Genomic DNA, 27537 nt, shown 5'->3' with positions numbered 1-27537 from the left:
TCATTTCCTCTTTGTGATGGAAACTGCAGGCCACATTTTCTTTCCGTCTCCTAAACTTTACAATTGAAGCCATTAGCCATAGCATGCATGCTCTTCCTTCCCTTTCTTTGCCCCTGTGGTCTATGGATAACTGTAAGTTTGCACAGATGCTAACAGGTATCTATAAAGCTTATTGGCTGGTTTAAACCTGGTTGGCTTAAACCAAATGACATTCGTTAAAAAACAGGTTTTTTAATTGATTATCCATATATGTGTATGCAGGTGTGTAAGTAAGCCTGGCTGTTATTACTATTTTTCAACCCTCTTTCTGGAAGAACAATGATTGTTTGAATTTGAACATTTTAACTTTAAGAGATTTTTGGCAGTTCTTCACTCTTAGACCAGTATCCAGTGTCAAATGCTTCTTTTTAATCTCTTCATTTTATAACACAAAAAATGTCATTCAGAAACAAATCCTTCAGTTAATGCAAGTTAATCAAATCAACTTGCTTTAAAAGAGCACTTTTTAAAAGAACAATTATTAATTAAGCTAGTGGTCATAGCCTCTAAATTGCATTTAACTACTTAATTTTCTGATCTGGTTCTATATTGTTGTAGTCCTACATATTAATGGTAAAAACCTTGTTTAAACCAAAACAAAAATAAAGTTTAAACAAACAGTTTTAGGGTGTTATTTTTTTAAACTGTTTTCCCCTTGGCCCTGCTACAAAGCTACCTCAGGTCCTGCTTTCAGCTCATTAAAATGGGAGCTCTGTTTAGCACTAGTGCCAATAAATACTAACCTATGGTTGAAGCTGACGAAGGGAAAGAAAAAGAGCATTTACATGCTTCGTGCCAACTACCAATTTACAAACCATAGTATTTCAGATGTCTGCTCTGAGGAGCAGTAGCATTCCATCTAATCTTCCTCCTGTGTCTTCACAGCTATATCCAGCACTGAGTGTGTCAGAAAAAGCATATAAAGTCCTTTTGTCTATTATTAACATGGAGCAACTGGTACATTAGAAACAATGTTGGCAAACTACTGATGTCCATTGCATACTAACTTCCGAGTGACAGCAATACTGCCTCCCTAGGTAGGAGTAAACTCCACTTTTGAGTACACAGGTACTGCACTCCTGAGCCTGTACCTTAAGATGCTGTTCCTTTGTCCTCAGCAAGCCTAGCCTTTATTTTGCAATGCAGCCACGTTGTGGGGTTCTGCCTTGCCTCTTCCATGTGTAAGGTTTACTATTTCACAGCTTCCCCCTCCCCTGCTGACAGAAGGGCTGGGTCCTGCGTGATGTGGGATCCTCACACATGCTGTTTGTTATTCTGCCCGTTTTTGAAAGTTTTTCTTTCGTCCTAAAAAGAGGGGGTGGGTTGGGGGTAAGGCCAAACAACCCTTTGAAGCTACTTGACTTTCTATGATTAATTGCAACAAGGAGCTTGCAAAAGGGAGGGAGACTATTTTTGATTTATTGAAGTTTCTTTGTGAGAACAAATTTATAGCAGAGGGAAGCAGCTTCTGAGGGGAATATCAAATGGTTAAAAGGTTCCAAGCACTCTTTGATGTCATGGCCCCAATGGAATGCTGGAAAAGGTTGAGGGACATGCACTGTTTATTTATAAAATAAAGATCAGGTACCTGCTGTTGGCACAGACCTGGGCCTCGGCTCCTGTTTAAAAGCTCAGACAGCAGACACAGCCTGAAGCCGGCCTTTAAAGCGCCTGCAGAGGTGATGAGAGCCCACAGGGCAGGGAAAGCTTCCAGGCAGACTCACTCTTTCCACACACCCCTACAGGAAGGCACCTGTTTCTCCCATCGGAAAAGTGGAGGCTCTGCCTGGCTGTGAATGGGAAGCAGAAGGATGGGGCAAAGTCTCAGATGGCTACGTGCCATTGACTTCGGCAGTTTGATCACAAAAAAAGAAAAGATTCCAGCCCTTTCAACATTCGATTAGCCAGCAGGCACTTAGGATGAAAGATGGCAAAAATAGCGGTAACTAAGAAGAGGGAGCACTGATGAAGACTATCATTCTAGTCAGCGCAGTCACTCTGGAAGAGATTCTATTTAAAAGGCTGTGGTCCACTTTGCTGCAGCAGTCAATCCAAAGTTCTTCTGGTAACAGGAATGCAAGATCTGCAGTTTCTAGAAGTCCAGAAGCTGTTAAAAAAAAAATGTTTACATTGTGAACACCAAGGCACTATCTCCACATTAATTACTTGACTTACTTAAGTTAGAATTGCCTAGCTGAGGGTATTATTGAAAGCCAACATCCCCATGAAGGAAGGGGATTAAGTTGCCTTCAACCACAACCTTATCTTGTTAGCTGTGGAATTTGAGTTGGGATTTACATACTAGCTGTGGCAGCACTTTTTCCACATGCTCCACATCCACCTGGGTCAGGTCCTCCGTCTGAGCTTGTCGTGATCCTCGCGCTGCTGCTTCTGCAACACCAAAAAACCAAAAGAAGCTGTCAGGGATACAGCAAGAAAGGTCTTTATGAAAGAGTGGAGTCTTAAAGGAAATAGGAAGGGAAGGTATTTTGGGGGCTTCTTCTCATCAGCCTTGTACATATGTGTAACACATTTGCCCATCCAGAGCATTAAGACTGATGCTTAGGAAGAAGTGCTGGACTCTCATCACTTGGTATGGTTCACTCAAGACTGAACAAGATCTCCAGAGTCAATGATCCCAAACAACATGTGTGCCCAACTCTGTATGGGCATGGTACACATAACCAACCAGGCATGAAGAGCCACAGAGCTGCCAAGAAGTAGATCCTAAATTTAAACTATCAGACGAGTCCTAAGCGCCATAAAATCAGGTGGAAGCATAATTAAACACACATGTGCAAACTTAATTGGGACCAGAAATCAAATTCTGCAACTAACAAAGATTCTGTGAACAATGTAGGGGAGGGGTTTCCAACCTGGAATGCTCAAACCCCCAGGGGTGCAAGAAGGAATTTCAGAGGATGTGACAAAGAGTAGCTTGTATCCTAGAGTGACAAGTCACAAGTCAACTTTCATTTTTTCCTGAATAAATTAGAATCTAATTGTTCAATTTACATTTGCATTTTATGCATTGAGTTAAAAGCTTTTTTTTTTTTAAGTGAAATTTGTTCACCTGCAGTATTGTACAGTAGGTCCTCCGTATCTGCAGGCGGATGGCAAGCCCGCGTGGAGGAGGGAGTGGCGGCAGAGGAGGAGGAGGAAAAAGAGGCAGCCCCATGCTGCCCCCACCGTGAGAACAACAAGGCAGGCTTTGGGTGGCCTGGTGGCAAAGTCCCATTGTCCCTAATGGTGTGGACATGCCACCATCGAGAACAATGGGATCTGTGGATACCGAGAGTCGATTGTATATGGTACAAAAATTAGAAATTAGGACTTCATCTTCAAATGTGATATTACTTGTGGGGGGGACATTAATCAAATGTTTCCTATGGGGGTGGGACACAGAAAAGGTTGGGAACCACTGTTCTAGAGAAAGGATGGAAATCATGCAGTCCTCCAGATATTACTGGACTTTCATTACCAGCACCTCGGCTGACATAGCCAATGGTGAGGAATGCTGGGAGAGGCAGTCCAACAATATCATTCTATCCCTGAGGTTCAGAATGTGGGGTTTTTTTTTTCTTCAAAAGAGTAAAGACAAATGACATTGATTGATTGATTGTATTTATACTCCACTCTTTAGAAATGTTCTCAGAGCAGCTTGGAAGCTCTTCTAGACCTTTCCAGGTTCTGGTTTTAGTTGGTACTGGCTTCTAACCTTGCAGAAAGGCTGACATTGCTTAAACAAAAAATTAAAATGGAACTAAATAGAATGCTGAATTGTGCATTAAATCTCACTCTTCCATAGACCATGCCATCCATCTGTGACTGCCATTCCATGGAAAAAAGATGGATCCCATAACAACTTACCTCGAACAAATACTTTAAGTATTTCTGCCATCAACAAGACAGCATCACCACTGACTGAGAAGAGAGGAGAGGAAAGTTATCATGAGCCAAGTGATCAACAATGTCTCTTCCACAGCATAGTTATCTCTGCCCACAGCCAAAAGCAGTTACAGTAAGCATGTCCTCTTCCATCAGCCATGTAGGTTTTAAAGTGCTTGTTAGAATCATGACCAAACATGACACAGAAAGGGTTAGTTAGTATTTAGTATGTTCTGCTAGCTAGTTTTGTTTTTGGCAGTTTAAGGCTGGGAAAAGATATGCTGCTTCACTAGGGGAGTAAATTTTCCTACTATCAACCTGCTTGCACAGTTCTCACAGCTATAGGGATGAGAGATAGTCAGCCCTTCACACTAATTTCCTTTGTTCACTTTTGCACTATAACCCTTGGGAATCCATCTTTCATTGGCCTTGCTGAGTCAAGGGAGTAAGTACTTCAGCTGAGAACTTGCAGCCAACCAAAGGGATCTTGAACATTGGCCATGAGATAGTCTGGACAACATGCAAAGTGATGCAATTGCTAAGAAAGCAAATGCAATTCTAGTCTGCATCAATAGGAATAAGATGGAGGGAAGTAAAAGTACCACTCTATTCTGCTTTGGTTAGACCTCACCTGGGATATTGTGTCCATTTCTGGGCACCACAATTCAAGAAGGATATTGACAAGCTGGACTATGTCCAGAGGAGGGCAACCAAAATGGTGAAAGGTCTGGAAACCATGTCCTATGAGAAGTGCTTAGGGAGCTGGGTATGTTTAGCCTGAGGAAGAGAAGGCTAAGAGGGTGACATGATAATCATCTTTAATAATATTTGAAGGGACATCATATTAAGGATGGAGCAAGCTTGTTTCTGCTGCTCCAGAGAACAGTGGAGCAATGGATTCAAGCTAAAGAGATGCCATCTAAACATTAGGAAGAATTTCCTGACAATAAGAGCTGTTTTAAAATTTTTAAATTAAAATTTGAAATTTTAATGGAAAAAAACACTGAGGCCTCTCCTTTCTTCTCCCACCAGGTATCACCCCTCTCACACCAGCTCTTCAGCATTTTGAAGAGATACAGGTGAATGCCATCACGTTTTATCAAATTTTCACTTTAACCACATGAAACTATGTATATGTAAACACATTTATTCTGTGTGTATGATATCGTAATTTAAAGGTAAAAATTTCTGCCAAAATGCAGATGTCTGAGGAGCACTGGTGTCAACCCCTTAGGGTGTCACCTGATGCAGTCAACACACCCCTAGTGATGCCACTGCTTTGTGTATTCCTGCATAGCAGGAGGTTAGACGGGATGGTCCTTATTCTCTCTTCTAAATCTATGATTCTATGAATTAGTTGTTTAGGGGCCCACTTCTAGCATTTGCTGCAAGGAGATGCTGGATCCATCAGTAAAAGGACGATGAAACTTCTCTGTTGAATCATTTACTACAATAATATTTATCTTAGAACAGTAATGTGCGTCACTTTTTGGTACCAATTGAAGTCTTGTGGAGCCCTGGAATTAGAACCACTTGCAGTTCAGAAGGATCTTCTAAGGTTCTAGGGCTTGATCTCTACAGTAAAATTTGGAAAAATCTCCAGCAAGAATTGGCCTCTTTATTGAGACAGAAGGGAAAGCAATTACCTCGTGTTTTGTCATCTTTGAAGTGGAGCTGGAGCATTTTGTTCACGGTCTCCTGCACGGAAAGGGAATCCATCAAGGGGTGTTAATGGAGAAAAAGTGAATCTCTCTGTCCTTCCATTTCAAAGAGATATAAAATAGGTAAAGCAATATCTTTTATGAGATCAACTTCTGTTGGTGTAGGGATACATCAAAAGAATCTGGTCAAATACAATATATTACCTTACCAATTTTGCATTTCATTCTCTTTGAGCTGGAGGGCAACACATACTGATGCTGATCTTCCATTCCTACACAGAGACCACATAATTGGTCTCAACATCCACCCTTATTTTTCCTACTGCTACCCTTATCCACAAGCCTTCTCATCTTCTGAAAGCTACACTCTTTCCAGCAAAGACCAGCTCTTGCCTCTATTTATGACAGAATTCCCCTGAGGAATGGTGGGATGGCAGCTGTTAGTCTTTGGGACCAAGAACAACCAATCAAAAAAGGGACTGTGTGGATCAGAACAATGAGTTCTGTTCCTTGGGTACAGCAACAGAACAGGTCTCTTCCCATATTCCTAAAGATTACCCATGTATGGGAGTGAAGACCTCAGTGTATTAAAACATTTTAGTTGACTCATCTATTATGTGCAAATAAATTTGCATATGATTAGCACCTCATTATAGGTTTACATTTACAGCTTTTAAACAGAGAAGTTATTATTTTTATATATGTGGAATTTAATTGGTTTTTCTGTTCTTAATCTCAGCAACCCAGAACCAACATAACCTAAAGAGAGGATTAACTCCCAAAACTGAATCTAAGGTCCAAAACACACTGCAGAAATAATCCAGTTTCAGACCACTTTACCTGCCCTGGCTCAGTGCTAGAGAATCCTGGGAATTGTAGTTTATTGTGGCACCAAAACTCTTTGACAAAGAAGGCTCAATGTCTCACAAAACTACTGTTTCTAGAACTCCCTAGCACTGAACCAAGGCAGGTAAAGCAGGTTCAAACTGGATTATTACTGCAGTGTGTTTTGGACCACTGAGAATGCTTCAGAAAACTGGAGTCTGGCAAATGCAAATCTAGCAGGTAGGTCATGAGTACAGGGTAATTATTAGGCATTGTACAATATAATTCAGAGTGTCAGAAGAGAAGACCAAAGATGCCAGAGATCAACTTACTTGGGACCTTTTTTATTGTAAAGACTGTGCTCCACTGCTGACCTACAGTCTTCCCCCTTAATCCTTTGAAATCATATTGCTTAGATATGTCTAATACTATGAACTTAAATGCTTGAACAGGGCTGATCTCAAATGCATTCAGCTTGCAGTGTTTCCCAAACTTTGGTCCTCAGATATTTAGGACTTAGGACTCCTAGAATTCCTGATAGTTGGTCAACCTGGCTAGAGTTTCTGGGAGCTAAAGTCCAAAACATCTGGAGGACCAAAGTTTGGAAAACACTGAGGTAGGATCTTCATTTTTAAAATGACATCCTTTGCATACAACAGCATGGCTTATGGGCTTTAGCCTTTAGCTCAGGGGTGGGCAACCATGGAAGACTATGGGGCTGCGGTAATCCTTCAGTAGACCTTAGAAGGGCCACACTCTCCCTGTACCTGCTGCTGTATCTCCTATACACGTCTGAGGACATGCTTTTGGGCAATCCTGACCTCCCAGAGGGCATTTTAGAGCTGTCTCTTTTTTTTTTTCTTTTGCAAAATTTTGTTTTGATTCTGGGAAGCTAGAAGGTCTTTACAAGGTTCAACCTGACACAGCAGCTTATCTCTTCACCCACCCTACTCCTATCTCCTTGGTGGTTGAGTCTACATCTAAATCTTCTGGCCAGTTGACAGGGTAGACACATTGATATTTTTGGATGACGCTTCTTCTCCTCGGCTGCCCTTTCTGCTAAGATGAGTAACATGCAAACTTGCATGGGTCCCATGTTTTTGTGGGACAAGATGACTGCTTTCATCCCCTTCTTGCCGGGAGAACAAAAGACAGCTGCCCTTGACTTCTACACAGAGGCTCTCTCTTTGGTCAGCCAACAAATCAGGTATGCTTTGAGAGTTCCTGCATGGCAGCAGGTTGGACTGGATGGCCCTTGTGGTCTCTTCCAACTCTACAATTCTATGATTCTAAGGAGTCTATGGGGACTCAAAACATGATGGAAAATAACCCTGTAGATCATTTTTGCATACTTAGAAACAAAAAAATATGCTGCTATGTATGAACTAATCCTACATGTTTACATCTTTGTCACACAGGTAAATAAAAGTAGAATTTGAGAATATAACTCATTTCATTGCCCACCCCAACTCTAGATTTACTAAAAGAAAAAAAGAAAAAATTAACTAGACCCTAACACTACCTACTGCATCTATTTAGAAGTGCCCGGAAAAACTCTTTTCTTTTGTCAGCTGAATTTAATTTAGCAGCCAACTTCTACATGAAGAAAGAGAGAGAGATTTTACAGGTATACCCACAGTTCACCAAGTAGATTAATTCTTAAGCATTACTTCTTTAACAGAAATGTTGGGCAGAGCTAGAGATCACATCCAAAGAATAGGTATGGGTTCCTACACCACACACACACACACACACACACAAAACCAACACATCTCAGCAAACCTTTTATTCATAACAATATGTACATGTGAAATGAAACAAGTCAGGTTGGCCTTGCATAAGTGAACAAAAACTTTTTGAACCTTCCCGAGCCCACTTGAGAGGTTCTTCCAAAATTCATCCAGTGATAACTTTCTCTTTCACTCACCTCCACTTTTCTTATGATTTCCATTTTAATGGCCAAATGTATAGCTCTATGCTTTTTTAACATGCTAGGGATAACTGGTAAGGTAGGCTTGTCCACTTTCCCCTTTTCTCTCTGTTTTGCTGCCCATGCATCCACAATAAGGGATTCTAGACCCAGCTTGCTGGGGGCAATTGACTTACAGATTGTAAACCGCTTAGAGAGTGCTGAATTCACTATTAAGTGGTACAGAAATATAAATGCTATTGCTATTTATTAACTGATGTACACCTATACTTTCCAAAAGCAAGACAGAGAGAATGAGAGATTCATATGTATGCATTTCTTTAAGCTTGGTTCAAGTAAATTACGAACCATTTTGGAGAAGAAAGCTAAAAAATATGCCATTTAAACAGTTAAACAAGATAACAAAATAGCCACAGGGAAAGCATCATACAGAAAGACAGAGCTTTGCTGGATCAGATCATGAGCTCATTTAGTCCCACATCTTATCTCCCATATTGGGAAACAGATGTTGCCAGAAGCAGAACATGAACACAGAAAGCCTGCCATGTTCATTGCCCAACTTACCGACCAACCAATACTCAGAGTCATGTGGCTTCTAAACCTGGGAAATTCCATTTAGCTATAATGATCAATGGCCACTGAGAAACCCATCCTAAATTTCTCTAACTTATTTTTGTACACTAGTGGACATCACTACATCTTCTGGCAGTGAATTCTATATGTTAACTATGTACAGAATGAAGCAGTACAGTTGCCCCTCCATTTTCGCAGGGGATCTGTTCTGGACCCCCCCCCTGTAAAAACCACCAATATTCAAGCCCCTTTGGCCTGAATGGCAGCATGTACCCACAGGTGTACACCCCATTCTGTCCCCCTCCATTTGCTGCTCACACATAAGCGAGGGATGCGGATCCCAAGTCCACGAAAACGGAGGGGCGGCTGTATTTTCATTTGGCTGTCCCAAATCTCCTTATAACAATTTTTACTGAAGCATCTCAAAATCATGAATTCTGAGAGGAGAAAACTTTTTCCTCTATCCACTTTATCCAAGACTGCATAATTTTATCTGTTTTGTCTGTCCAGTCATCCTGTTACTAAAATCCTCAACTGTTGTAGCCTCTTGCCATAAGAAAAATACTCCCAATCCCTAAATCATTTTGACTATTTTCTGCACCTACTATGCTCTTTTTGAACTCCATGCTTTATTCTAAATGCAGCTGCAGTGCCACTGATTTTACTAAGAGCATTAAAATAGGGCTATTTTGTTTTCAGTCTTTTTCATAATAATCATCTCTAGCATTGGCGTGGCCTTTTTCACTGCTGACCATCACATATCTCAAATTAATTTTTTATTAAACTATCTACCATAGAGATCTTCTCTCTCACCATCAGTTCAGACCCTATCAATACATATGTAAAACCAGGTTTGTTTTGCCCTAGTATACCTCAGCATCACCATAAGTTGGAAACAACCTGAAAGAACACAACAACAGTCATTTTGCAGTGAATTACATTTGCCATTTTGCTGCCTATTCACCAACACTGAAGAAATCCCTTTAGTTTCCATGATGTTCTGATGCCATCTACAGACTGAGCTCACGCATTGCTCAACCCTGATCCCAGATGATGTATAAACAAGTCAAATAACACCATTCCCAGCTCAGAACCTGGTGGAGAGACTCTTATTTCCTTCTTTGCAAGAACTGTGCTTACAATACACTATATATCTTGTGGATGTGTCTGTACGACAGAGTGTGAGGGTAGTGGGACAAGCACGTTAAGGTGCCATATACCAGAAATGGGAGTTATCCCACCGAATACTGCAACAGCCACCAGGAATGAAACAGATTGACTATCCCTGCCATAAAAGGACCTGTTTTCTTAAGCAAGGACTGCTTAGTTTATTCAGGAATCTTTACCAAATGCTTTTCTGGAAATCCAAGTACTGTATATGTCTAGCAGATCATCCGATTCACATACTTGTTAGTACTCCTAAAGAATTTCAAACAACTGGCGAGACATCATTTCACTCCCAGAAACAATTCTGCAAAGCTTGTTTTTCTACATGGTTAATAACAACACCTGAATCACGTTTTTTAGCAGTTTACAAAGGGTATATGTGATGCCATCTAGCCTTACTCTCCTCCTGGATCTTTTTTTTTTAAAATCAAGTATACATAATGACCTGTGCTTGCATTATTCCCTGGCTACCCTTGACCCATCCTGATCCTTGGTCATTTCCCCACTATTTTAGACAGCAAGTGCCTTGGAAATTGTGACTTGTGTTGCCAGTGTACCTCTGTAAGGCACAAAGTACATTGATGGCAATACTGTAAAAATTAATGGAATCACATATTTTTATACAACTATTAAAGTACAACTGTTTCACCTTTAAGTGTTCTAAAAAGTCTTAAATGTGTATAACATCTGAGCCTAGTGAATTAATCATTTTTACTCTCTTGGTTCAAACACTGTCTCTTGTCACTTGGTTCTTCAGGCAACATCGCCTGCAAAAATGGCTTGCATGTGAATTGTTGTCCAGAATCTGCCACAGTATATAGACTAATACATGAAATTCAATTACTGTGCACTCTTCCTCTCTTTCTTTAGCTAATACAGTATTTCACACCTTTACCATTTAACAATAAATCACTTTCCTGCCTCGTTCCTCCTTTTGATTTATTTAAAGAAAAGTTTCATTTGTTCTAAGTATTTTTAGCAGTATGCTTCTATGTTCTTTTGATTATTTTTACAGTTACTTGTCTTGTGGACAACTTACACTTGTTTTGCCAGAATTCCTACTTTTTTGTGTCCTCCACATTTTTTAAAGACTCCCCTATTTTTTTTTTTAAATGAAGGCTTCTTGCCTTCAACAACTACACTTGTATCCTTGTTACCAATCCTAATTTATTATACCCATTTCATCTCCTTTAATAAACTTATAAAGTGCTGAGGATGTGAAACTCAGTTGACTCTTCCTTTCCCAATTACACTGGAAGTTTTCAAGTACAAGATTCAACATACATGTTCCTACTAAGGTCCCTATCTCCAGTCACTTCAACAGCAAATCCATCTTGCACAGCCCTGTAGTCAGTTCCATCAACTGATCTGTGAAACACATATTTAACATACAGTATCTAGAAATGCTCCTCCTTGTCTACCCATGGACAAGCATTTAGCCAAGCAATATGAAAGTAGCTGAAGTCACCCATTATTACAACACTCATTATTACAATGGTTTCTATATTCCTCGGCCTCAGATTTCTATAGCAAATGAAAACTTTTGACTTCTGGCTGCAAACTGAACTTCAAGCAGGCAGAATATTACGGTAGGTCTGCACCCTTGGCTTGTTCACAAATCCAGCCATAGGACATGAACAGTCCTTTAGGCAAGAGAGGGTTGGCTTCAATGGAGTAGGTTTAACACTAACACCACCTCGCCTCTCCCCTCCATCCAGATTATATAGTCAGGTACCTCTTTGGTTGTTGTTGTTGTTAACTGCCCTTGAGTTAATGGCGACTCTGTGGATGAAAACCAAAACAAGCAGAAGGCTTACAGTACAACTAACAAAAAGGGAGGGAAACACTGGGTAAACTATACTAACAATTATAATGAATACAACCAAGACGTATCATAACTTGCAAAATATGTGTGTGTGTGTGTAATAAATGTTAAATACAACAGTGATAAAAAGTCTTGAAATAACAATCCACATAAAGCTGACTGTAGGAAATAACTCTTCTGTATCTTTTTGAATAATAGTCCCAAAAATATGAGTAGAGTCTCCAGAGTGTCAGCAGTAGTAATATTCTGCTGTTTCACACAAAATATCCAATCAAAAACATATGAGAAGAATTATTTGTAGCACTGTATAGGTAGCATGAAGATAAACAGTGTACAGTACTTTTCAATGGTAGCAATGTCCTTCAATGGTTAACATCGACGGCTACCTCCGGAGTAATGTGTGCCCGTTTCGACTCACAGAAGTCTTCATCAGCATTGCAAAAACATTCTATGCCGGTTAGTTATATCAATCTGCTATTCCATGCTTCCCACCATAGGTCAGCTAGAATAATAATTGCAAAGTTCCTGGTACCATTATAATTTAGCTGACCATGGTTGGGAAGATGGAATAGCAGATTGATATTATTCAAAAGATACAGAAAGTTATTTCTACAGTCGGCTTTATGTGATTGTTGTTCAGACTTTTATCACTGTTGTAGTTAACATTACACACATACACACTTATTACACACATACAACATACAGTCGGCCCTTCTTATACACGGATTCAGCATAACAGTTTGAAAATGTTCCAAAAAGTATAAATTTACCGATTTTCCATTTTTTCTAAGGGACACCATTTTGCTATGTCATTATATTTAATGAGACTTGAGCATACACGATTTTGTTATACACAGGGGATCTTGGAACCAACCCAGCGTATAAGAAGGGTCCACTGTTGTGTGTGTGTATAATAATATATATATATATATATATTATATATATTGCAAGTAACGATACGCCTTGTTGTATTATTATATTGTTAGTAGTTTACCCGTGTTTCCTCCCTTTTTGTTAGTTGACTCTGTGGATGAGACATCTCCAAAATTCCCTGTCCTCCTCTACTCTGGTTAGATCCTGCAAATCCAGGCCCATGGCCCCTGATCGAGTCTATCCATCTGGCCAGTCTTCCTTTTCTGCTGCCCTCTACTTTTCCTTGCATTATGTTCTTTTCTAGTGACTCATGCCTTCTATGATGTGGCCAAAGTAGACGCTCAGTTCAAACCATCTGGCTTCCAAGGATATTTCAGGCTGGTCTCAAGAACCCATTTCTTATCTTTTGGCTGTCCATAGTCTCCTCAGCACTCTTCTCACCACCACATCTCAAATGATACTCTTTCCATCTGTTTTCTTCACCATCAGCTTTTATCTATCATGGTGATGATGAATACAGTGGCTGGATGATTCTAACTTTAATGTTTATTTACATATCATTATCTTTAGGATCTTGTCTAGTTCCTTCATATTGCCCCCTAGTCTTCTTCTGATTCTTGACTGCAGTTCCATTCTGATCCATGTGATCTAAGTACGGAAACTCTTTTAACTATCTAAATTTCTCATTGATCCTAGATACGTAAAACTTTTTCCTCATTGTCTAGGTGAATTCATGTATTTCTTCTGTGTCATTATTTTTGTTTCTTTATGTTCAGCATTAAGCCTGCCTTTGCACTTCCACCTTTGACCTACTTAGTACAGTGCGCCCTTCTTTTACACAGGGGATCAGTTCCTTTTACACGGGGGATCAGTTCTGGACCCGTGTAAAAGAGGCGACTGTACTAGGTAGGTCAAAGGTGGAAGTGCAAAGGCAGGCTTATGCGAACATAAAGGATAGCGCATATGCGAGAGCCCCATTACAAGCGTTTGTGGCAGTGCACACTTGCCATGGGTGTGCAAATCATTGTTTCTTCTGGTGCGCAGCACCACTTCTTCCAGTGTATGTGTGATGCGGGTGCACTGTAATTGGAACTACACTTACTCCTTGTACTTTTTGATACAGGCCTAAATACCAGGAAGTAGTTTCCATCTGATTTTGGAAGCTGAGCAGGATCAGCCCTGGTGAGTACTTGGATGGGAGGTTGCCAATAAATACCAGGTGCTGTAGGCTGTATTTCAGAAGAAGGAACTGGCAAAAACCACCTCTGAATATTCCTTGCCTAAGAAAACCCTCTAGATGGGGTTGCTATAAATTGACAGGAGGCTTGAAGGTACACCTCCTCGGTGCTCCCTCCATCAACATCTCAAACAAAAGGTCCTGATTTATACCCTTTAAGGGAGGTTATTGCTATTCATTAAAGAGCCTTTATTTCCTTTAGTTGAGTTCTTGTAAACTACTGAAAATATGCATAGTCATCTTGCTTGGAGGACAAGAAATAAGGTGACACAGCAGGAAGAGGCTTAGTGGCCGCATGGCACGAGTGTATATAAGGGACAAGCCTCAGAAGACAGTGTGGGTTGATGGTTGGTCGGTGGTGGATGTATAGTGAAAGCGGCTTTGCATTCTGTAAATATAGCAACTGAAGATTAAAGAGCCTCTTTGAAGAGACATCTGTTTCAGTCTGCTTTATCAGCTTCAAGAAGGAACGAAGGAGATTCATGAACAGCCACACGGCTCCATGACACGCTACTTGGTGGCTACCCTGGCATGAAGCTTCAATGTGAACCTACGCAGGCTGCTCAAACCACACTAACAATAACTGCAAAAGAGGATAAAAGCAGGGTGGCCCAACGTCCTCCTTTCCCAGGTTACGTCCTCCATTTCAGTCTTCTGTCCAGGAGGAATTCCAAATTGTCCTCCATTCTGAGCCTGACCAAGCAGCATGAATTTACATTTCTAGGAGTGTTTTTAACTTTCATTTAGAAATGCCCTATATTTTTTCCTGCATTGTGGAGTGCCTTGTCCTCCTTTGCAGTTAGAACATCTGGTCCTTTGAAGTTAGGGCATGAGACAAGGCGCCACAAAAATGTAGGACATTCAAGAAAAATGGAGAAGAATTTTTAAACAGAGGCTAATAACACTCATATAAATGTAAATTCATGCTTCTTGGCCAGGCTCCGAATGGAAGACAGTTTAAAATTCCTCCTGGATAGATGACTGAAATGGAGGATATGTCCAGGAAGAGGAGAGCAGCTGATGACTCTGCCCTTTCCACACCCTGCTATGGCCATATTTACTCATATATATATATATATTCCCATACATACTATATATACACTATTCTGTACATACCATCATATATACTGAAGCCCCAGGAAAAGGCACAGGGGTGCTCCCTTTAACCCTGCCACAGGCAGAGCCGCCCTAGGGCTTGCCCTGCCTGAGTCCCCCACCTCTTCTCCACTCTCAAAGACCAGTTCATGGTCCTTCTCCACACACACAAACCCACAACTAGAATGAGGGGGATCCCACCTCCACCTCTTTACAGGGCCGGTGTGAGGTAGGGGTTTGAGCGTTGGACTCTGGAGAGCAGGGTTCGAATCCTGGCTCAGCCATGGAAACCCACTGGGTGACCTTGGGCCAGTCACACTCTCTCAGCCTCAGATAAGGGCAAGAAAACTCCACGACAGGTTCACCTCAGTGAGGTGAGCCCTAAGTGAGAAACGACTTCAAGGCACACAACAATCTTGTAGCACCTTTGAGATGGAAAGGAAGATATTATTATTATTATTATTATTACATTTATATCCTGCCCTTCTCCCAAGACTGGGACTCAGGGCGGCTTACAACATTAAAAAAGGCCATACAGTTAAAAACATACAAAAACAATATATTAAAATAGGATTAAATTGGCAGCATGAGCTTTCCTAGAGTTAAGTCTACTTCCTCAGATGCTTTTGATATTGATATTATTATTATGTAGAGATGGTTGTTGTGTAGGGATGGTTGTTGTTATAGTTGTGTGCTTTCAAGTCCAAGGACCCAAATGCATCTGAGGAAGTACATAATAATAATAGATTATTATTATTATTATTATTATTATTATTATTATTATTATTATTATTATATAATCATCATCATCATAATCTAGTACGTATTATTATCTACTTCCTCAGATACATTTGGGTCCTTGGACTTGAAAGCACGCAGCAGCTGCAACCATCCCTCCCATATCCCTGTTATGACTTTCAGGGACTCAGTGGCTTGAAGGGCTGTCCTTTCCTTCTCTTCTGCCCCACTCTTAATGCTCCCCCCTCAGAGCTTTCTGCCTCCCGCCCCCGCCGACCTTTTTGAAGCCCTTCACGCTCTCTTCGCCGGCCTCCATGTCAGGCTGGTTCAAATGAGGCGCTGAAACGGCCGCCGCCGCAGTTGAAGGCTCACGCACAGCATGCCGGGAAATGTAGTCTCTCCCCCTCCCTCTCTCTTTCTTTCATACGCTTGTGCTCTCGCCCGTCATTTTCCGTCACTTCCGGTGGTGGGCGGGGTTTCCTCCACCTGTCCCCCGCGCGGGGCACTCTGGGAGTTGTAGTTGGCTTCCCGCTTCCTCTGGCTCAGTAAGTAACTGACGTTAGAGACTAAAAGCCTACCTTTTGTCAAGATGTGGTTGTTGTCAGCCTGGATTTTATGACTCTGGCTGCGTCCAGAAATAACCGATTTGAGACCGCTTCAACTGCCCTGGCTCAGTGCTAGGGAATGCTGGGAACTGTAGTTTGTTGTGAGCTCGCTGACAGAGAAGAAGACTCAATGTCTCCCAACACTACAGTTCCCAGGATTCCCTAGCATTGAGCCAGGACAGTTGAAGCGGTCTCAAACTGGATTATTTCTGCAGTGTGTGTTTTGGACATCTGTTTCCCAGAGCCCTTGTGGCCAAAGAGAGGAGTGTCCTCTGTCTGCACTGATACCACTCCAGACCCTCTTATTAACAACAACAACAGTTATTAATATTATTATTATACTAATTTGTATACCGCTCCTTTCCCAGAACTGGGAGTCAGAGCGGTTTCACAATATTAAAAGGACGATACAATTAAAAACATAGGAAAGAGGTGCATTAAGAAGGAATTAAATTATTACACAGTTAAAATAGATAGCTGTTAAAATAATAAAACACACTTGTCCCTCCATGTTTGGAGCTTTGGCTTTTGCAGATTTGATTATTCACAGATTCTCTCTAGGAATATCTAGGTCCTCCAGTGCAGCTCTATGGTAAACCTTAACCAAAAGTCACACAGAAGGATCTAAACGATTCCTAGAAAGAACACTCCAGTAGGCCTTTGTAGCTCCTCCAGTGCAGTTCTATGCTCTGTGTCTCTCTAGCAGAAGTTGACCACAGAGTTGCACTGGAGGACCTAGAGATTCCAGGCAGAGAGGCGTTCTCTCAGGTAAAAACACAGTGTTTTGGTTATTTGTGGCTTATCCACATTCACGGGGTCCTGTGCCCTAGCCCCAGAGAACGTGGAGGGAGAAGTGTACATGTTAAAAAACAAAAACGGCATCTTAACAAAATGTGGGACTGTGACTCTCTAACATTTTCATTTTCTTTCTCTCGCTGTATGATCTTCAACAGCCTTGTCTGATGAAGGTATCACTCTATTAGTGGATTTTGAATGTTACTATGTTTTGGTGTATGACCAACTCGGATGCCCCTGGATGTTATATAAATGCATGTATTCCTAGCACTGGAAATAATTATGTTTGCTGGTGCGAGGCGATACACAAAAACTCTCACAGTGACTGATCCGTGATGGCTGATATCTTTGCTGTAATCACTGATTTAGTCATCTTTTATTTAATTTTCAAATAGTTAGATTGTAGCTAATAATAAAATAAAATAGCTTTCTTGCCTGCAGAAATACAAAGTCTGATAGTCTCAAATGGTATAAGTGCACAAGCTTTTCATAAACTACAGATATCCTAATGGCTTAATAAACAGCTGCATGGACCCAAGGAAAAAAGCTCCATCTCTCCACTTAAAATTAAATTAACACACAAATTTGTTGACACCTACACACAAAATAGATACTGTTGTCAGGTGTGTCCTGTGTCCTGATGAACCAGTGTCCTATATTTGAACATTTTGCCACTGCACAGAGCGTGATAGGAAAGTGCACACATTAGATTGGTCAGATGTTTATTTTCTAGGCTTGTCCCTTATTCCACTAAAGATCGCAGCTTCAGTGAAGGCAGAATATGATGATGTCATAGAACAGAACCAAATAGATCTGTAATAGTTCTTTAATCGCAATGAATCCATCAACTCTAGCCCTTGATTTCTCTCTTATTTCTCACTCTAAAAATTCAGACTAACTAAATCAGTCTGTTATTTACCGTAAGTTCACAAACCTGTTCAGTTTCTCTGTATAAAATGAGAACTCAGTTAGAGAGAGGGACTGTCCAATAAATGTCCACGGTTGCCTCTGAACTACAGCTCCCAGTATGCCTTATTTCCCAGTTAACAGGATTCAAGAGAGACTTGAAATACAATACCCGTCATGCTCCATTTTCCTTAGTAACATAGGGTGGAATCAGCAGTTGGAGGGTGAGGCTCTATTTCTAGCAACCTTGGTGAGCACTCAGAAACAAAGCTGACTGCTTGCCTTCAGGCCTCTTCTATGGGCTGAACTTGAGTGGGCTGCTGTCCTGACTGCTGCCCTCCTGTGGGGCTTTCTTAGACTTTTGAAGCACAATTTCCAAAGGGGAAACACAAGGGAGAATGTGCCATAGCATTAACCTCTGACTGTTCCTATTCACCAGGCTACCCTCTACTGTTTTTCCATGCTGGGATCCCTCTTAATTCCTCATCTACCTGGGGGGCATGAGTAAGGCTGATGCCTGCCATAGAGATGGATGACTTCCGTAGATCCTACACCAGGCTGTGCAAAGAGAGTGGTGCTGAGCCTCAGGAAAGCATCCTGCAGCATTTGGAGGAAGCAACGGGGAGAAGCCGCTTGGATTTTGCCACGCAGAGCCTTTCTGTGGATACCTGTGGCGCCCTGGGCAAGCTTTTGCAGAATGAGCTTCAGTTCACTGAGATAACCCTGAGTGATTGCATGCTGAGTGAAGAAGGTGGGATTCTCTCTTTTCATGAGGCTATTCTTGTTTGGTGCTGTTCCTTGCAAACAGCAAAAGCCAATGGTCATGGCCTCTTATCCTCTTGACCTCTTACTCCTCCTTTAGTTGCTGACTTTTAATTTGTCACCATACAGAGTATATTTTAGTGGGCTGTACAAAAGGGCTCCTCTAAAATACAACCAGTTTGTTAAAATGGAGCAAAGTCTTAAGACGTTGTATCAGGGATAAATAGTGGCAGCATTTGGCTCCCATGTTGGGGGTGCTGTGAATTTGCTCCAGGCTTTAATCTGAATTGTAGGGGTAATTCACATAATAATAATAATAATAATAATAATAATAATAATAATAATAATAATAATAGTTTGTTGTTCACACTATACAACCACATCTCTGTGAGTGTGGTTGCTCACAAGTGTCAGCACTTGAATAAAGATGGGGTCGATGATGTGAATGTATTTGAAGCACACACAAGGCATGCAGAGTTTTATCCCGGTCTATCCCAGATCTATTCGTATCAGTTATCCACACACAGCCAAGAATCCAAATCTTGTAGAAAAACCGGGGGGAAATCCGACATCAATTAACCTGGGTTAAGTTTTGGCAGCCCCCCCCCCCCCAAAAAAAAGACAAAACTTAATTGGATTCATTCAAAATGCATATGAACAAAAAGATTCAACCCAGATTCTGCCTGGATTATTTTCACTGTCTGAATAACTCATTTGAGGAGCTAGCTAAGGCGTTGAAGCTATTTGGGGACTAGAATTCGTTAGCATGAATTTGAATTAAAACCTGGAACTAATTTATTGCCCCACTGAATCAGAGCCCCTGGCCACCACTGGGAATAATTTTCAGAGAAATAACACTGCTAGTTCAAGTACATCAAGCAGCAAAAAAGAATTATAGCAACTCAAAAGTTAACTGCTCCACTGTAACAGTAAACAAATTAGGTTATAATGTAATGCTGAACATCACTTTGTGTAATATGAATAAAGTACAATCATCCCTCCATATTTGCGGCGTTGATATTTGCGGATTTGATTATTCACAGATTTCATTAATATGTTCTCTCTAGGACTGTCTAGGTCTTCCAGTGCAACTCTGTGGTCAACTTTAAATAAAAGTTGCACTGAAAGACCATTTGTAGCTACTCCAGTGCCATTCTATGGTCAGTGTATGTTGGACATTGACCACAGAGTTGCACTGGAGAACCTAGAGATTCCTAGAGAGGTGTCCTCTCAGGTTAAAACAGTGTTTTTGTTATTTGCGGTTTTTCCATATTCACGGAGGTCTTGTTCCCCTAACCCTAGCAAATACGGAGGGACAACTGTACAGTATTAATCTTTCAGGTACAAGAATGTGCTAGCCTTCCTTTTCTCCTTGCAGGAGCTAAGCTGTTACTCCATGGACTTTGTTCTAACACTGTTGTCAAATCTTTGGACCTGAAGGTGAGTCTGCTGCTCTGCGTCAAGCATAAAAGCCCAATAAATTCCAATATGAAACTTCAGCTTTTGGAAATAGGTAGCAGGCTGAGGAGAGGAGCAGCAAAGGGGGCATTGTGATTTTCTTCATAACCATGTTAGGTCTCTCCCAGGGCAAATAACACCACCATACATAATAATACAAGAGCTGCTAGTCAGAGCCTGAAGACCAAAAATAGGTAACTGTCAAGTATTAGATGGCTCTGCGTTCACCCTATGGGGAATTTGAGTTTACAGTTCACTTCCTGTTGAAAGTCAAAGGCTACTTCTGGGTCTAAAATGGTTTGAGGACAAAAATATGTTGTATGATTGTTCCCCCACATTCCTTGGGAAACAGATTGGTTGCATTTGGGAACAAAAAAATATAAAGAGTTGGAGGGCTGAGGGGCAATTTTTTTGTTATTGTTGTTCTGGAGGGCCTGAAGGCACATAACAGCCATGGAGCTACTGCTGTAGGCCACTAAACTTTTAAAAGTCCTTTGGTTTTGAGAATCTCAGCTCAGGGGATGTTTCTGGTCTTGCAGGCGCATAATTCAAAACATGCGTTTAAAAAAAGAAAAATCCAAATTAAGAAACCGAGTTCATTGTTTTTCAAATCTGACAATTTCAGTATATTTAACCTGTTTATCAGTCCTAAGTATGTGATGTGGAACTAGGCACCATTGCAAAGGCTCTGAGCTCTCATTTTGTTTGTGGAAATGGGAATGCATCTATGTCCATGGTGATGTTACATAGTTGCACCACAGTTTACCTGAAATGGGGTGCATCTACAGTAGAAATAATGCAGCTTGATACCAGTTCAAGTGCTGTAGCTCCAGCCTATGAAATCCTGGGATTTGTAGTTTTACAAGGTCTTTACCTTTCTCTGCCAGAATGGAGTCTCACAAAACTACAAAACCCAGGGTTCTGTAGGATGTAGCCATGGCAGTTTCTACAGTGTAGATGGACCCATGGTTTTCTCTCCAAAGGAATCCTGACAATTTATGTATTGATTTTTAAAGATAAATTCTGCCTCTCTGTTCATAAATTGGGGAAAATTAAAGCAACTGAATAACAAAACAATAGTTCAAAAACAGTGGAAATGCATAAAGAAGCTTTAACCTGAAATATAATTCTGTGAGGAAAATCACAATATCATATCTACAAATCTCTTGATTCCCAAGGTTCCTAGAAGGAAGCCCTGATATAAAAACCCGTTTAAAGCAACCTCATGTTTGTAGTGTAGTGTGTTCCTGGGTAAACAGTTTTCAACAAAATTAGAGTTTGGAAAAATTAATTTTATGGATAACAGCTCCCAAAATCCCTTAATTAGTTTGGTTAGTGGTTGTGCTGTCTGGAGGATTATGGAAATTGTCCAAAAATAGCTTATTTGAGCTTTGGAAATGGGCAGAACTACATAACTAAAATAACTTTTGAGGCTCAGAGCAGGACACTGACTGGAAACTGATTACTTTCAGGGAAACAACCTGCGAGCTGTGGGGGCAGAAGCTCTGGGGAAACTTCTCCGGCAAAACAAGTCTATTGGGAGGTGAGCAATACAGATCTGTTAAGGGGTTGAAGCTGCTATTGGATTTTGATGGCGGTGGTAGTGTGTGTATAGATGCTTTGTATTTTATCCTTTTGTGAGGATAGATGAGTTTCCAATTTTCCTTCATAGCTGGGTTCTGTCTTTAACATGAACTGTTTGCCTTTGTTGTCTGGTAGTCTCACTTTGGAGTGGAACAACTTGGGTATATGGGAAGAAAGCTTTGCCATATTCTGTGAAGGCATTGCAGCCAACAGCCACCTCCAATGCCTGGATTTGCGCAATAACCAGATCAACCACCAGGGGGCAGGAGAGCTAGCCATGGCACTGAAAAGGAATTCCAGTCTACAGGAACTGGGTAAGACTTTTCAAGCAATGAGATACCTTTCCTCCACTTGTCCCCACAATGAGATATCTTTTCCCCACCCATTCCTCTGTGCACCTTATTCAGAAGTGATGCATGTCTTGGAAATTTCATCATCCTAGTAAACTATGACTCTCTGTATTCCAAAGTTTGATGAAATTATCTGAAGTTTAAGGACTCATCTGTATCTGATGCATGTGTGTGATCTGCAGATAACCTGACTTTCATCCTCATGTGGTTGGCTCATTAGTTGCATCTAGGCAGCACTTGGAGAACTGGACATGGTTTTGGGACAACTGGACAATTGTCCTTCATTGTATCACTGTAGCAAAAGAGTATACATTTACCCAGAACTTAGAAAAGTTATTTTATTGGACTACAGCTACCAGAATGCCCCACCAAGCACAGTGGCTTTGCTGACTGAGAGATTCTGGAGTTATAGCTCACAAAAAGGCAATATTTCCTGACATTTGCTCACTGTCAGTATCAACCAACAAAGTAAGAGCAAGTGAAACACAAAAATCTGCAGCTGATTTGTGGTTCTTGCCATGATGTCCTCAACCGCTGAGCTTTATTGCTTGCTCTGCTCTGCTTCCCTAAGGAATGCCTGGGGAAGTGTTCCTCTCACATGGTAATCTGGTTCTGAGGTATCTTTACACAAATCTGCTTTTCAGACTGAGCCCTGAGTGGCAAGAGACTTGAAGCAACACTCTAGGATAGTATATCAGAGAAATTCAAGTTTTGCCCTGGGTGGGTAGCTTTCTAGTTTTTAGAGGCTGTTGTAGTTCCCTGGCACTGACTGGATAGCACTACACTGCCAAGCTTGCTGCCATTTCACTGACCAGTGCAATTCAGCTGTCACTGTGCCATCTCTGGTTGCTTGATAATTACAATGACTCTCTGTAGTACAAGAGCATGCCATAATATCTTCCTGCATCACAGAGCGGAGTTTCTCACAGCATGTCCTGTCTGAAACAAGAAGGAAGCAAAACAGCAGTGGCCACTGCTTCAGAACGAAGCTTTGCTGGGGGAACAACATAAGGGATATAGGTCTTTGGATCAGGGAGAGGAACAGCTTTTTGTAGATTTGACTGACAATAGAACGGAACCTTTGACGTTGCAGTTGTGATGGCAGCAGCAGAACAGCACTGGGTGGCTGCATAAACAGCTGGGGGGCTACCTATAGGCTGTGTGTTCCCACCCCTGAGAAAACAATTTGGCATGGGAATAAATTATGTCAGCATCACGTACATGATCCTGCTTTACTCAAATGTAACTGAAGCATCTCCTGTGCTATTACTGTTAATCAACTGGGAAGAGACAGGTCCCTTTCTGTCCTGTTCCAATTATTTGTAAGGACAAAGCCATTGAGGAAGTTCAGTTAGTGGGTGTACCTGTACGCACTTGCATGCTTTGGAGATTCCTGATGATCGTTCTGTCTTTAATTCCTTTAATCCTGTTGCCAAATGGGTTTTGTTCATTTGCAGTTTCATCAGTCAGCTTTTTAGCTCAGTACAGTATCCTGTGGTGTAAACTGCACCTGTGCTCCCAAATCATTGGACTTTAACACCTCCAATTTTACCCAAAGGTAGAGACTCTGAGATGATGAATTGCCACAATTCACTAATTTCTCTCTCTGTCTAGTCTAAATGAGACACTTGGCATGAGAGGAAATCTTGCATGAAATTAGTGTTCCATTCTCACTGTAAAGCAAAGGACCTCTCTAAAATGTTTTTATACTGCCCCTCTCCAAAGGCAATCCAGTTTCAATTGCTGATGTCCCAAACTTGGGGAAATCAGACCTTTTATTATACTGATAGCATGTATGACATGCGATGCTTTTGCTTCTCACTTAGATCTGCGCTGGAATAACATTGGGCTCCTGGGGGGGCGTGCACTCCTGAATTGTCTGCATAGCAACCGGGCACTACGACAACTGGAACTGGCTGGGAACAATGTGCCCAGTGACATCCTGAAGGCTGTGGGTGAGCAACTGTGGCAGCTCCTACGTGTTTTGAGTCCTCAACTTAGTTCTTATATTAGACCTTCTTTTCTGTACAGTTGGGTGGACAAGAGGTTGCCATCCAGTGTGAGACCAAATAAAATGGAAATAGCATTTCCCAAGAGATTCTGAATCTGATAATATATATTGTGGGGTCTAAGTGTTTGTTTGTACTGATATGCTGAAACATTTTCTCAAATGAAAAGTGCACATTGAGGAGCAACAGTGGAAGAGGAGAATTGTCTTCATGGCCTGTTTGTAGGCTATTTTAGATAGTGGAATGACATATTTAAATGTCCTTTTGTTCTTGCTCTGTGGTGTATTTTGGAACCATTTATGTAGAAAAGTGGCAGACAAATTAAAGTGGTGAGGGTGATAAGGAGAAAAAAGGAGCCATTAGATTTAACTAGAGAGAAATCTGTCTGTTCACTGTTGTAAGCAGAATGCTGAAACAAACAGAATTTTGTCTTGACCCAGCAGCATCTTTTAAATGTTATATTCTCATTTGGAGCACATACTACTGCTAGTAATTGCTCAATTTCTGACTGTGGCTGTGGGTCAAAAGTGGCAATACCTCAGTACAATTACAGCCCCATGGAATGTAAAGTATTTGGTGGAGTTTGAATGTTGGTTGTCTCTCTCTGGCTCAGATCAAGCCATGGAACATAACCAAGAGCGTCAGACGATCCTCTACAAGAGTCGTAACATGACCCAAGTGCTCAGTAAAGAGGTGTTGAGCTTGAAGGAGGAGAAAACGAAACAGGTTGGTTACCTAAAGTTTGACTTAACAGCATTTGTGAGGAAATGTAGGGCATCTCCAGCAGAGCATCCTTGGTTGCCATGGCATCCACATGACCACGATGAAGTACTTGGCAAGCCTTCACTGCCTCTTGAGGCTCCTCATTTCAGTGCTGCTGTGTGGAGGAACAATGCCTGTAATGCTTTATCATGGGTGGAGTGATATATTATTTAATTTATTGAAGTTTCTTATTTGCTGTCTTTCAAGATGTACATCCTTCAAAAGTAGTCTCCAAGTAAGATGGAAAAGAAGCTATGGAAATTATTTAAAATATCGTCTAAGGATCTGGTCAGTTAAGGATAGAGAGACCTATGAGACACAAGAGAAACAGAGCAATGGAGCAAGGGCATCCAGTAACCTTTTCTTGCCTGCCTAGCATTTATTTATGTATGTATGTATGTATGTATGTATGTGGGGTCCTTCCCTCTCCTCACTGGCCATTAACACCCAGTGCTATGTGAGGATAGTCCAATTGGAGAAAGCTCTGAGATGGCAATTGCTCAGTTTCAGTCTTTCCAATAGTATGTACTCAAGCTTCCCCCTTGAGGGGCAAGGTTGAGATTATACCTCAGCATTAGGAAAAATTTCCTGACAGTAAGAGCTGTTTGACAGTGGAACACACTGCCTCAGAGAGTGGTGGAGTCTCCTTCTTTGAAGGTTTTTAAACAGCAGCTGGATGGCCATCTGTTGGAGGTACTTTGAGCCCTTGCGATCTCTTCCAACTCTGTTATTCTATGATTCTACACTTTAAACAATCTATCAAAAGGGAAAGAGCCTGGAATCATTAGTACTGTCTACTATATGAAGGACTGTTCTTGTTAAACCTGCTGTCTCCACTCCTACATCCAGGGAGCAGAGATGAGGGAAAAAGTAGGAGATGCCCTCTGTGCCCCTGAGAATCTGGGCAACTTCACCTCCCAAAAAGACATGGATTAGTCCACTTAAGGGCCTTTTCAGCTTGGTCTCAAGAAGAGTAGGCTTTCACAATATAGCTCCTTCGGTTTTTCCAGGTTTGCTGGTTGTTGTGGCGTCCACATCCATTCATTCCATTCTTTTGGGAAGGATGTTTGTAGCAATTTCTTGGACCCACACTAAGTCTCATTAAGTTTGTTTGTTTGTTTTTTAACTGGGCATGGTTATATGGTTTGAAGGGCTAGTTTTCTCCTCTCTAAATTGTTTATTTTTTTTTTTTTAAAAGCATTATACAGTTATAGTATAAAATATAAATTTTGCTGATGTAATAAATTACTTTAATTCTAAAAAAGGGAGGTAAAGTAAAGGGAACATTTTATTCTGTTATGTCTTTGAATTAAAAAGAAATTAAAAAGAAACCTGCTTAAGAGTGAGCAGTTCCTGCTACAGAGAGGAGGAGGAGAGAGGTAGCTGGGCAGCCATTGTAAGTGGTGACTGTTTAATTGTTTTTTAAACTCTAGGAAGAGTGTGCTTGTAGTCACATCTTCAGTGAGTCACATCTGTGAGCCACTAGGGGCGGAGCTAGCAGACTAGCTCTTTATTTCTTCTCCCAGAGCCGCACGCCATTAAATAGAAATTTTATTTCTATTTTTATTTCATTTTTTTTCATCCAAGGAAATCTACAGCAGAGGCAGAATTGACTGAGCTCACTGCCACAAATTGTTGAAACATCAGGGGCTTAACGTTGGTGTTTTCTGGAGGATTTTTTTTTTCAGGAGGAAGCCCACAGTCCTGTTCCAGTAATTTCCTAAGACTTTCCAGTATGGACACTGACTGAACCACGGCAGTCACCTGCAACACTTGTGGGATGTTTCTCTTCTTGCCTACAGAAGTGGAGAACTTCACATGCCCCAAGTGCAAGTTGTTAGCCCTCTTGGAGGAGAAAGTGCAGCAGTTGGAGTCCAGAGTAGCTACACTTCAGCATATTAGGGAGCAGGAGGATTTCCTGGACACAACAGAACTAACAAACCTGGACGAATACCATGCAGAGGAAGATGCTGGAGCCGAGAAGGTCACTTCACATACACAGGAGGCAGACAGCTGGAGGAATGTCACACAGAGAAGTAGGCCAAGAAGGGATTGTTCAGGGAGCTTGCAGCTAGAGAATCGATTCGAAGCTCTTTCCCTTATCAAGGAGGATGAAGAAGAGCAGGCATGACCGACTTCCGGGACAGAGCAGGCAAGCCCTGCGAGTCCCACAAAGGGAAACAGCGTTGTGCTAAAAACCTCGTAGGAGGCGTGTGGTCATAGTGGGGGACTCCTTGCTCCGGGGTACAGAAGCAGTGATTTGTAGGCCTGACAAGATGTCTCGAGAGGTGTGTTGTCTTCCAGGGGCAAAGGATCTGTGATGTGACAGAGAGGCTGACACAGACTGGTCAAGCCCTACTGACCAATACCCCTTCCTTTTGGTCCACGTGGGAACCAACGATACTGCAAGACACAGCCTGCCCAGAACATCAAAAGGGATTACGAGGCGCTTGGT

The 27537-nt window shown here is 41.4% G+C and overlaps 2 protein-coding genes across 7 annotated transcripts in view; one reads left to right on the top strand and one right to left on the bottom strand.

The window, feature by feature from the left end:
* Window positions 1–272: 272 nt before the first annotated feature.
* On the bottom strand, window positions 273–16257 carry CENPX (centromere protein X). The gene is made up of 5 exons (XM_042449349.1): window positions 16129–16257; window positions 5574–5625; window positions 3910–3963; window positions 2342–2430; window positions 273–2146 (listed from the first exon to the last, which is right to left on the bottom strand). Exons 1-5 carry the CDS (start codon window positions 16165–16167, stop codon window positions 2132–2134), a joined length of 249 nt encoding a protein of 82 aa, XP_042305283.1. The 5' UTR covers window positions 16168–16257; the 3' UTR covers window positions 273–2131.
* LRRC45 (leucine rich repeat containing 45) overlaps window positions 3732–27537 on the top strand; it is a 43444-nt gene continuing 19638 nt past the window's right edge. For 2 of the 6 annotated variants that reach the window (XR_006101920.1, XM_042449344.1), the window contains exons 1-6: window positions 18388–18908; window positions 20298–20359; window positions 21850–21920; window positions 22097–22275; window positions 24138–24266; window positions 24934–25046. Coding sequence is in view for 5 of the 6 variants with exons in the window: in XM_042449344.1 (XP_042305278.1) it covers window positions 18671–18908; window positions 20298–20359; window positions 21850–21920; window positions 22097–22275; window positions 24138–24266; window positions 24934–25046 (792 nt within the window). In the remaining variant the exon portion in view is untranslated. The other 4 variants (XM_042449340.1, XM_042449339.1, XM_042449341.1 and 1 more) reach the window with 4 other exon arrangements.

The sequence above is a fragment of the Sceloporus undulatus genome, chromosome 2 (genome assembly GCF_019175285.1).
Source record: "Sceloporus undulatus isolate JIND9_A2432 ecotype Alabama chromosome 2, SceUnd_v1.1, whole genome shotgun sequence".
NCBI classification, from domain to species: domain Eukaryota; kingdom Metazoa; phylum Chordata; class Lepidosauria; order Squamata; family Phrynosomatidae; genus Sceloporus; species Sceloporus undulatus.
This window is presented reverse-complemented; position numbering and strand designations above follow the sequence as displayed.

Excerpts from the sequence above, each read along its gene's own strand:
- CENPX (XM_042449349.1), bottom strand. The coding sequence starts at position 16,167 with ATGGAGGCCGGCGAAGAGAGCGTGAAGGGCTTCAAAAAG. Across the intron at positions 5,626-16,128 it reads GCGTGAAGGGCTTCAAAAAG|GAGACCGTGAACAAAATGCT; the intron begins GTCGGCGGGGGC and ends CTTTCCGTGCAG. Across the intron at positions 3,964-5,573 it reads CAAAGATGACAAAACACGAG|TCAGTGGTGATGCTGTCTTG; the intron begins GTAATTGCTTTC and ends CTCTCTTCTCAG.